This window comes from Plectropomus leopardus, chromosome 22 (genome assembly GCF_026936395.1).
Source record: "Plectropomus leopardus strain MGB_pleo_1.0 chromosome 22, ASM2693639v1, whole genome shotgun sequence".
Classification (NCBI taxonomy): domain Eukaryota; kingdom Metazoa; phylum Chordata; class Actinopteri; order Perciformes; family Serranidae; genus Plectropomus; species Plectropomus leopardus.
The window spans coordinates 27,388,675-27,400,865 of record NC_142197.1 but is presented as its reverse complement, the minus strand read 5'-3'; the positions used below and the strand labels follow the sequence as shown (position 1 = coordinate 27,400,865).

Here is a 12,191-nt window from a genome sequence, read left to right as displayed (position 1 = left end):
TCTTCACTCCGTCATCTCAGAAAGCAGTTACTCTGTATTCGCGTGGATGGTTAAACTAAAGAAACGAAATTACACATTTCGAAACATTTAAAATCGCCTACCAAATTAATTGTCCCAATCCATGTTGGACATTTCACATTAAAGGCTACATGGCTTGATTTACTGTCAACCTGATTAGGCAGGAGCTTGCTTAGAGTCCGTGAACGCAGCGCGGCCCTCTGCTGGCCGGCGGCGGGAGTGCAGCCGCGGCTGCGCGCTGGGACTGGTCCTTTCGCAGCCATTTTCTGTCCAACCAAACAGCCGTCTCAGGAAGGTAACCAACCAGGGCTTCATTGCAGGTTTGTGTCTGGCTCCGGCCAATGATTGCTAACCGATTTCTCGTTAGCTCGAATGGAAATGTCCGTCTCTGTCTGATTTTTTATTTGTTGTCTGAGTGAATGAGGGCTGCTCATCAGGAAGTAACGTTATCCAGCGGGCTAAACTTTACAAACGACTATTAAAGATTTCGGCCCCGGCCACGTCTGGATCCTCTGTGTACGACAAAGAACAGGCCGACACGAGATGTGCAGGCGCGAGCTGCAGTGGATTTACAATGAAAATGTATTCAGGGGACGCTTTGTACCTGAATAGGTTAACTACAGAAGGTAACTGCCCGCTGGACGCCTCTCTTCACTATACTTAGCTCATTAGTTGTATCGCGGCCATCAGACTGACTAGCTAGCTAGCTAGCTAGCTAGCTTAATTTGTGGCTCGACAGCTAACGTTTGCAAAATATGTCACCGACGTTAAAATTTGCTAGTTAGCATACGATAGCTGACGTTAAACACAGATCGACGTAATGGATGTGTTGCAAACGTAATGTTACACTGCGCTCACCGCGGGTATGCAGCTGTCTAACCAGCGCGGGTTTCTGTTTAACGTTTAGATACTATGTTAACTGCACCAACACGACTAACGCTAGGTTGCTCCCCCGTTGTCGTACCAAATTTCCCTTCCCCCGAGCACGAAAACACATTTCATTATATCATACTGCATGTAAAATGAGGGGGGGTTATTCATACAGCGTTCGTGGTCAGCCATTGAAAATATCACCGTCCTCAAAAATAGACTACACATCTATTCGGTGTCTTAAAAATGGAAACCTTCGCGTAAGGTAAACGCTGCAGACCTGAAGGCAACTGCCTCAATACCAGACCCAGTCATTGAGCCAGATGTTGAGGTCAGCTGCGAAGCGAGCGTTACTTCCTTTCGTTGAACAATGAGAATTAAAGCATGACACACTTTTGGTTCATTTTTTTGTGAAAGTCTTCCCGTTGGCTCATTATCATTTATCATTATCATTGCTCAGAGCAGACTGCTGTTTAGACATGCAGATGCAGAGGACACAAAACAGCAGAAGAGCAGCCCATCACAATAGCCAAAGCACCTCTTCCAACTATTTTTGGCTAAAAGCTTCCATATGAAAATATTGCCTAACCTTTTGAAATATGAGAAATTTAGCTTGATTTCTTTCAAAATATGGGTAGAAGGTAATGAGCAACAAAGAAAGAAATTACCCTTAAATTGACAAAAAAGTACAAGAAAATTACCTGAACATCATAAAAAAATAATCAAAGAAACAAGTAGATGACCTTGAAAAAAAAGTTTCAAAATAATAATAACTTAACATAATTTTAAAATCTGTGATTGTGAACATTAGAAATAAAGGTTTTCTGTAGCTCTTAAATTTTCCGGAGACGTTTTCCCTTGCCTTTAAAAACAATTGTCTAAATCTACTAATGTCTTGCAATTTGGGGTGCATGGCTTACCAAGTTGCTCATTGCCTTTTTCCCTATGTTATTGAAAGAAATTGCTCTAATCTGCATAGGGATTCAAGGGTTTAAATACTTGTAAAAGATGTTTGAAAGATGTCATTCCAGGTTTCAAAAGGTTAACAGATGATACAGCGCAGGATTACTTTTAGGCATTAAGGTATTACATCAAATGAGCATTTTCCTCAGTTTGGGGGTTTTGCCATTTATTTGTATGAGAGTTATCCACCCACAAGTGATTTACTTTCAGTGTTTCTTTAGTTCCCCATGCTTCAGATGATCTAGGTCAGTCTGCCAGAGTGTTGAATTCACAGTGAAGCTACAGAGAAGAACCACGAGTTGTCATTATTCATTTAATTTTAAAGCTCTAGCTTTACCAAAACAGCACGTCATTGCATTTCAAGGAGATCATATGCTCTTTGATAACTGTTTGTGTGCCTGTGCTTGCGTGTGTCAAGTCAAGTCAGTTTTATTTATAGAGCCCATTATCACAAGACATGGTTTGCCTTAGAGGGCTTTACAGTGTACGACATCCCTCTGCCCTTAGACCCTCACATCACCCAAGGAAAAACTCCCGAAAAAGAACCCCTGAAGGAGGCTGTGTGTAGGAGGCTTGTAAATGCTCTTTTGAGTCAAACTTGGACACTTAGTACATTCAGGCTTTGCAGATTATTTCAAACGCTTCAGATGCTGAACTGGGTTGTGTGTTTGTGTTGCAGATGGACGGAGACAGCTCGACCACCGACGCCTCCCAGTTGGGCATCACTGGAGAGTACATGGCATCCGGTCACTACGTCCTCCAGTCTCAAGATGGTGAGAAGAGGCTGAAGTGTAGATCATCAGAAAACCACTGTCAGCAATGTGTTTACGCTCAGGTCACAGAGGGCTGATTCTGTCTGTGCGTTTGTTGTCTGTAGATGATGGAGAGGAGAATCTGAATGACCACGATGAGAGCGGCATCAAAGAGAACTTCAGGGAGCAGGACATCTATCTTCCTATTGCCAATGTGGCTCGCATCATGAAGAATGCTGTTCCTCAGACTGGAAAGGTCAGTGAGCAAAAGAAAAGAAGGAGCACAAGATTTCTGTGTGCTTTTTTGTGTTGCATTTATTGTAACAGTGGTAATTAGTGGAGTACAGCATAACAGACCTTTTTTAAGACCATATTTGACGAAGATTGACTTCCAAACTAATTGCGGTGTCACAAATTCTTGCTTGTATGAACATGCCTTTCACTCAGATTTCAACACCGCTTGTGGAGTTTTTGACCTTAGTAGCACTTGCTCAGCAGTTTTTCTTCCAGTTGGTCCTCTTTCTGTTTTTCTTATGCATGCACACAAGGACGCAAGTCCATACACATGCGCCAGAAAGCGATGCAATACACAATCCTGCCAGTGGTTTCATTCTATTCCACTGGTCAACAGGTAGCAGTAACATGCAGAGATATGCTGCAAAGCACTCACCAAGACTGCAAAGAAGACTGCTAGCTGGTGAATATGGCCAATATTTACCAGCCATTATTTCCATGATTTGAAAAATGGATTCTGCAAATGTTTTATGAGAAAGAAAATACATTTAATATTGCTATTCCACATTAACTGTTACACACAGATCGCTGAATATAAACATGCCTTTTGTTTGTTTACAAGAAAACTCCTGGCCCCTTGCAAACAAAGCACAGAGAAACACTACCCCTCAGCAGATGAATGTGAAAGCCACTTTCTAGTGTCAAACTCTGCATGTATATTATTCGGCATGGTGATGTTCAAATATTAGAATGAAGTGGCAATAAACAAAGCAAACTTTAGCCTTTAGTTCATTTTCTGCAAAGTAAAATGCCATAAACAGACGTTTGTGGACTGGGTGATTCAGCTTTAACTATTTAAAATGACAAACCTGATTCAATAATGGGTGCCTTACAGATAAAATCTGACTATATTTTAGCTGTGGAGGAACTCGTTGGACCTGTTGAAACGACAGATGATTTGCTGGCTGTATGTGTTCTCACAGAACATTACGACAATATCACAGATGCTCATGAAGTGAAAGGAAATCATTAGTGTGCTGGGACCCATCAGCTGTCTGTGATTAAAGAAAATGGTTCTCAATTTACAATTATATTGTGCTCTCTTATGTTCACTTTCAGGCTCGAGCCTAATTAAAAACCCAAATTTGTACAGTAAAAATAGGCCTATATTATATTACATTTTGTATATTATAAAATATATATTCTGGAACATTAAAACATGTATTACAAGCTAAGGGCTGGCATATTTCCTCCTGACTCAGTCTGTTAAAACTCCCGCCAAGGTGCCATTTGAGGACGAGACACCTCATGATGGTTTCATATAAGAACATTTTTTTTTTCTCAACTGCACTTCACTCATAATAACTTCTTTCTCAGTGTAGGAAAAGTTTTTCTCTCGGTCTTTCTTTGTTTGCAGCATGTTCACAGGTGGACAGGATGCACCTAACCATAAAAATGGTAGCACTTAGTACAAAGAGCAGAAGCTGCAGGATAACTGAAAACATGATTAACAGTTCTTTACTGCCAGAAGCCTGAGGCTGTTTATCCTGTGTGACAGAGAAATGTTTGTCTGTGGGGCTTCACAAGGATTTTTCTTCTTCGTCAGGCTGATGTGTGCGTTTACTGCCACAGCTGTCAGATGCAATTGGTCATAATTTCCTTTTCCTTTCCTTTTTGGGGTACATTTTTTCCTGTATCCTAGATTGCAAAAGATGCCAAGGAGTGTGTGCAGGAGTGTGTGAGTGAGTTCATCAGCTTCATCACGTCAGAGGCGAGCGAGCGCTGCCACCAGGAGAAGAGGAAGACCATCAACGGGGAGGACATCCTGTTCGCCATGTCCACGCTGGGCTTCGACATGTACGTGGAGCCGCTGAAGCTTTACCTGCAAAAGTTCAGAGAGGTGAGACATGACTATGGTCCAAGTAAGCAGAGAAAGTTCGACTGCTGTAACACCTGTAAGCTTACAACCCCTTGGCAAAAATTATGAACTCACCAGTCTTGGAGGATGTTCATTCTGTTATTTAATTTTGTAGAAAAAGAGCAGATCACAGACATACCACAAAACTAAACTCGTTTAAAATGGCAACTTTCTGGCTTTAAGAATCACAAAAAGAAATCCAGAAAAAAAATTGTGGTAGTCAATAACAATTGCTTTTTTAGATCAAGCAGAGGGAAAAAATTATGGAATCACTCAATTCCGAGGAAGAAAAAATGGAATCATTCAATTCTGAGGAAAAAATATGGAATCATGAAAAAAAACACTACAACACACCACTAATACTTTGTTGCAACACCTCTGGCTTTTATAACATCCTGCAGTCTCTGAGGCCTTAATGAGTGACAGACAGTACTCTTCATCAATCTGGCTCCAGCTTTCTCTGATTGCTGCTGCCAGATCAGCTTTGCAGGATGGAGCCTTGTCATGGATCATTTTCTTCAATTTCCACCACAGATTTTTAATTGGATTGAGATCAGGACTATTTGTAGGTCATGACATTGACCATACGTGTCCTTCTTCAAGGAAAGTTTTCACAGTTTTTGCTATATGGCAAGATGCATTATTGTCTTGAAAAATGATGTCATCATCCCCAAACATCCTTTCAATTGATGGAATAAGAAAAGTGTCCAAAATGTCGACGTAAACTTGTGCATTTATTGAAGATGTAATGACACCCATCTCCCCAGTACCTTTACCAGACATGCAGCCCCATATCATCAATGACTGTGGAAATTTGCATGTTTTCTGCAGGAAGTTGTCTTCATAAATCTCATTGGAAGGGCACCAAACAAAAGTTCCAGCATCATCACCTTGAGCAATGCAGATTCGTGATTCATCACTGAATATGACTTTCATCCAGTCATCCACAGTCCACAATTGCTTTTTCTTAGCCCATTGTAACCTTTTTTCCGTTTAGGTGTTAATGATGGCTTTCGTTTAGCTTTTCTGTATGTAGATCCATTTCCTTTAGGTGGTTTCTTACAGTTCGGTCACAGACGTTGACTCCAGTTTCCACCCATTTGTTCCTCATTTGCTTTGCTGTGCATTTTCTGTTTTCAAGACATATTGCTTTAAGTTTTCTGTCTTGATGCTTTGATGTCTTCCTTGGTCTACCAGTATGCTTGCCTTTTACAACCTTCCCTGTTTTTTGTACTTGGTCCAGATTTTAGACACAGCTGACTGTGAACAACCAACATCTTTTACAATATTCCGTGATGATTTGTCTTCTTTAAGAAGTTTGATAATCCTCTCCTTTGTTTCAAGTGACATCTCTCCTGCTGGAGCCATGATTCATGTCAATCCATTTGGTGCAAAAGCTCGCCAAGGTGTGAGCACTCCTTTTTAACTGCAGACTAATGAACAGATTTAATCTTATGCAGGTGTTAGTTTTGGAAATGGAAATTTCCAGGGTGATTCCATAATTTTTTCCTCAGAATTGAGTGATTCCATTTTTTCCCTCGTCTTGATCTAAAAAAAGCAATTGTTATTGACTACCACAATTTTTTCTTGATTTCTTTTAGTGTTTCTTAAAGCCGGAAAGTTACAATTTTAAATGACTTTAGTTTTATGGCATGTCTGTAGGGCTGGGGCGACCTAATCGATTACGTGAATACGTCGATTCACATAACATGCATCAACACGTCGCACCGTTTCACACAGCGCCCCTCATGAGATTGTGAGCAGCGCAGAACGTGTTGTTTTGGTTTCGGCGTTCATGTATCAAGTTAGAGCGTGCACACTGCTCGCCCGAGCAGCGCTTGTCAGGCGCATGTCAGCTGCTTGTCAGCTGCAGCACATCTAGACAAACAGTGGCTTTTTACGTGTGACGCTCGTGTTTGTTGACTCGAGATGAGGAAATACAAAGATGTTTGTTTTACCTCAACTTCCTTGCTTCCCTTTCAAAACAAAAGCTATCTGACAGTGTCTCTGCGGACAGAATGCCATCATTTGCTGATACAATGCATTTTATTTCAAAACATTTACAGGATGGGATTGTCAGCTGTGCAGGAGCTTGTATAACTTCATAAATGAGTGGAATATGTGCTTAGAAATATGAAAATACAGCACTCATATCAGTAGGCAGCGATATGCCGTAAGGCCCAGTTAAGGCTGGACTATTTGGATGCAGAAAGAATGTACTAGTCATAATTATTTCTGTTAGAGAAAAGTTATAGTGTAATTGCACTTATTTTACTGTAAGATGTTTTGTTGGACTGCTAGATTTGAGGTTTGTTACTGTATCAAAGAGTAACTGTTTTGTTAAGTGTCTTGAATGTTACATCGTTTTATTTATTTTGCTGTTGGATAGCTAAATATAGATTGCACTACATCCCTTTTACTTGAGTTTAACAAGCTCTTGCATTAATTTCATTTTGGAGAGACTTTATATCAGACTGTAAAACACAGATTACCAGTTAGGACTGGGCTATTTTTTGTTGGGGAATAATGCCCTACAGTGTATGACAAGTTTTAAAATGTTATTTTCTGTAAATTCGTTGTTATATTAATCAAGTAATACAAAAAAAGTAGTTAAATCAATATAAAAAAATCGATAGATTAATCAATTAATTGAAAAAATAATCGATAGATTAATTGATAGAAAATAATTGTTAGGTGCAGCCCTACATGTCTGTGATCTGCTTTTTTTCTTTTGCAGTTTTATTCCTCTTTTCCTTCAATCTGTTAATTTTTTTCAATTAAAAAAACATGGATAATTGGTCATTTCAGTCAAGATTAAACAAAAGCGTCAATAGTAAGTGAAATAGAAGCAATGCAAAACCAACACAGGACTAAGACAAGACGAATAGTACAGATCAAATCAGTCTGTAGACCAAGACAAAAACAAAAACTTGCTAATGAAATAAATAGTACTAAAATGTAAAAATATGTGTAGAATTATAAAAGTAACACAAAATATTAAAACATAATATAATGGTTGTCGGTTGACAGTACCTTTATTCCTGTGCAGAGGTCGTTTTATTGAGTCAGTGACCCTCTAACTCTGATCTTGTGTATATCAATTTTGGTTTACCATTCAGCATTTATATTTGCAACTCGGGCAAAATCACTTTTTGTTCAGAGCAGGTTTAGATTCCAGTCCAATCAGAAGTCATTGCCTGTAATCAGAGGGCACTGTCAACTTGTTAGAGAGAGGAGCGGATTTAATTTCCCCTAACCAATCACATGAGACCAACGTATTCACCTGATTCGAATGTTGTAATAAGTCCACACTGATGTGTAGTAGGGCTGGACCCTAATATTCAGCTATTTGAGCATTCATTAATCGGGTAGGTATTCGGTTTTCTTTTTTTTTCTTCTTTTTGTTTTTGCAGAGAACAAATGTAATTTCAGTGTTTGCAATTCTGCTACTGAAAGTGTCATGCACAGTGACAAGAATGATCATTTTACCCAGCAGTTATTTATGGGTTTATTGATTGAGTTAAGCCATTTCTGTGTCAATGTGAGCAGCACCAGAACAAACACGTGCTTACTCGTTTTTGTCAGTTGTTGAAAATAGTAAAATTAATATCTTGGCTTAGTTACTTTAATTCAGACAGGAATGTGCAGCCACAGTTGCACTCAAATATCCAAACGCGCACACACCTAGCGCGTAGTCTGTAGCCCTTTCAGGCAAAATATATATTTCTGTGCATTTTCAGTATTAATTGTCTGCACCTTGGATGTTCAATAAAACACAGGACACAGTGGTTAAGGACTATACACCACAGACAGTGTACACCCTGTTTGTTTTGACCGCCAACATAATGATAACCAGGTCAGTTCACAGCAGCACAGTTCAGTTCTATCACCCTATCAACTGTTTTGTCTCAGTTGTCTTCTTCCTTTGTTTCGTTTGTGGTACATAACATCACTACGCTTAGTGCTTCCTCCACCTGATTGAGTGTAAGTGAACACACAAGCTTAAACCTGTATCCACGAGGTTCCCTCTTTCGTATATTGGGGCGGACGTGACCCCTGGTCTCCCATAAAGAGTACACATATTGTCGAGGGGCTCTAAATTGGGAGAAATGTGACCCCAGAAGGACAATGGGAGAGGGCAAATTCCAAATGTGAGAAGCTGATTGATTGATTGACTGATATGATTACATAATACACTTGAAAGTTCTTCCCAAATATCTATATCTTTATATGTCTTTATAATAATCCAAATGGCCTAAAAGCAGGCTGTCTGTTCACAGAGCCACTCCCTAATATTAATCGTGCACATGGTGATTAAAAGCACCATGTGCAGAACATGGGCTGAGTCACAACTTGTGTCGAATTGTTTAAAGGTTTACGTGCACTTCGTTTGATCACTGTTCATCAGATTTCGGCATTAATATGCTAAAATAATCAGAAAACACTGTTTGAAATGTTGTTTCTAACTTCTTATAATGAAGCTGGTTTTATTATAGTGCTTTACCATGAATAGTATTTTTCTCTTTTATCTTTTAAAATTTATTTTCATTTTATTTTATCTTTATTTTTTTATGAATTAAAAGAAATTCTGTTTATTTTATTTATTTCTCTTTTATTTTTCTCTTTTTTATCTTTTAAAAAAAAGTCTACATGTAACATGTTTCTATATGTGAATGGAGTCAGGCAGCTTCCAGTGGATACCACACTCTTGTGTTCCAGATGTGCTTACTTGTGTAACGTTTCTGCTTCTGTGGTGTCTGTCCAGGCCATGAAGGGAGAGAAGGGGATTCCTGGAGTGGCGGTGGGAGAAGGCCTGGGAGATGAACTCACAGACGATAGCTTCAGTAAGTATCAGTGCAACAGTTTGTTTTTATTCCACGTCTTTTGACATGTATTTATTGAAGTTTCTGTGACTGTGTTTTGTTTTTTTGAAGTTCCGTCTTATTAAAACATTTCTCTCCTTTTCAGCAAATCCACTGCCAGCTGGGATCATCACAGCAGACGGCCAGCAGCAAAACGTCATGGTGTACACCACCTCATATCAACAGGTAAAAGCCACACTGAGGCAGCAGCACATCACCTGCTGGATTTGTTGCTTGCATCACAATTTTCAGTTCCTGTAGTAATCTAGATCAGACTAAAAACCTTCGAATAAACTTTGTGTTGTAGATTCCCACTGTACAGCAGATCCAGTTTTCATGATGAGGCTGAATGCAGTGGCTTCTTACCAGGCCTGTGCTCACCAGATGACCTCTGACCCTGAAGGTTATCAGACGGAAAGGGAGAAGGGCTGACAGAAACCCTCATGTACAGAGAAATCACTACCTGTTGAGTAGAAAGTGTAGTTCCTAGTTGTGAGGTACCAATTGTTTTGGAGTGCATCCAAACCAGCTTGGAAATGAAGGCTTTATTTTAAAGGCTAGTCTTATTACATGATTTAGTGGTGGAATTCTGTCTGTGCGTTAATGTGTTTGCTTTTATGCATTTATGGCTTTTGGGGGGGGTTGATTCGGATGTTTGTTTTTCAAGACCTTCTCTGTTTGAACGGAGAGACGCCACATTGTTACTGTCACATCGGATCATGCAGCTCTTTTGTAAGTTAACACAATTTACCATGTGCTTTAATGTTATGTCAATCCTTTGAATAAAAATTCAAAAGTGATGTTTGAAGTGTCCCCATGTTTATTTGTCAGATGAAATAATCCCAGTTTGCATGTAGCTTTCCTCTTAGCTGTGTGGAGTATCTTGACAGTCATGTTTGCAGCCTCTTCCTGTAGTTGTCCATGTATGGCTGAGCTGTCGTCCACACCTGCAAGCAGAAAACAACACATAAACCATCAAGTCATCACAGTCATCAATGGTATGAATGAATGGTAGATCTGTTGTTTTTGGCCAGTCTTACCTTTTGCTGTCTGACGAGTGTGTGAGTCAGGACTCATGATGCGGTCTCTGTCCCAGGGGCTAGACAGACAAGGGTTAGTGAGGACATCCTTGTGGTATTGTGCTCATATAAAATGATATGCCTTTCAAGCTGTGTTTCTGATAAGAAGGACCTGGAAAGTTTCCTGCTTCGAGGAAGGAAGCAAAACTCTGCTTAACCTTAACCCTGCTCTCCTACTTAACCTACTCTCCAACATCAAATGGAAGACTCCTGGGACTGTGACTGGTGGCTTCACTGATTGGCCAGATATTTGACAGCTGCTCATATAGAAGACAACAGTAGAAATAATTATTTTGATCACAGTAAAAGTAGTTTTTGATCAGTACCAGTGTTAACATGAAAACAGCTGTAAAAGACAGGAAGACTCAAATACATATCAAATACATTGGATAATTTTCAAATGAACTGATTATCTAAATTGTCATGAATACTGATAAAAGTTACAGTTGATAACTTCTATGAAAACGTTTTGTTATAGTTGCTAAAACTGTCAGTACATCCACACTCTATAACAGTTAAACTGAGCTTGTGTCCGAGGGCCAAATCTAGCCCCCAGTAGGGTCCCTGGTGGTCCCCCAAACATTTTCTAACTCACAATAAAAATAAAGTGATTCACACTGGGAATTGTTTTTGTACTTTTAGTATCCATAAGGTGCCGAATGCATAAAACAGCATCAAAATAGAGCTTGTTGATCCAAAAATGTGCTGTTGGAGGATCCCCGACAGAGGTTTCAGCTAAGACCCCAATGTCCTGAAATACTAGAAATGTCTTAAAATCATATCAACATCCTAAAATCCTAGAAACATGCTTGGCGGTTTGAACCCGGATTGGGGTGAGGTTCAGACCATGGACGGGGGGGCCTTCTGTGTGGAGTTTGCATGTTCTCCCTGTGTCAGCGTGGGTTTTCTCGGGGCTCTCTGGCTTCCTCCCACATTCCAGTGGCATGCTGGTCAGGTTAATTGGTGACTCTAAATTGCTCGTATGTGTGACTGAGAGTGTGAAAGGTTGTCTGTCTCTATGTGTCAGCCCCGTGCTAGTCTTGCGACCTGTCCAGGGTGTACCCTGCCTCTCGCCCAGTGACATCTGGAATAGGCTCCAGCTACCCTGCGACCCTTGCAAGGACAAGCGGTTACGGACAATGAATGAATGAATCTACGGGGTTACTGGTCCCTGGCCACCCCAAGCAAAGCAAGTTGTATATCAATGCACTATAACATGAGAAAAAAAATCCCCCCTTCTCTTTCTACTGCTTCTAATTTAATTTGCTCGAATCTCAGGATGGTAAACAACCAGTCAGAGTTGTCTGTGTTCTTTGCGGCCAACAGATTTTCATTTTGAAGTGAGAAAACCAAAATTCAACTACAATTAAGTGTACTGTTTAACTGTGAAATGAGAAAGTTTGCTCCAGCCAGTGGGCAGTGCTTTCAGATTGACTGTGTCCAACATGGTGGCTCTGACTCTATTCGGATGAGCAATGGCTAACAGCCCCACTCT

The 12,191-nt window shown here is 40.1% G+C and overlaps 1 protein-coding gene across 2 annotated transcripts; it reads left to right on the top strand.

Moving 5' to 3' along the window:
* Positions 1-199: 199 nt before the first annotated feature.
* On the top strand, positions 200-10,417 carry nfyba (nuclear transcription factor Y, beta a). Of its 2 annotated transcripts, none has more exons than XM_042510929.2 (7): positions 200-338; positions 2,531-2,624; positions 2,729-2,859; positions 4,540-4,737; positions 9,521-9,599; positions 9,724-9,803; positions 9,925-10,417. In XM_042510929.2, exons 2-7 carry the CDS (start codon positions 2,531-2,533, stop codon positions 9,955-9,957), a joined length of 615 nt encoding a protein of 204 aa, XP_042366863.1. In that variant the 5' UTR covers positions 200-338; the 3' UTR covers positions 9,958-10,417. The 2 variants fall into 2 exon arrangements, with proteins under 2 accessions (XP_042366863.1, XP_042366864.1); XM_042510930.2 differs by lacking the exon at positions 200-338 and adding an exon at positions 373-644.
* Positions 10,418-12,191: the final 1,774 nt, after the last annotated feature.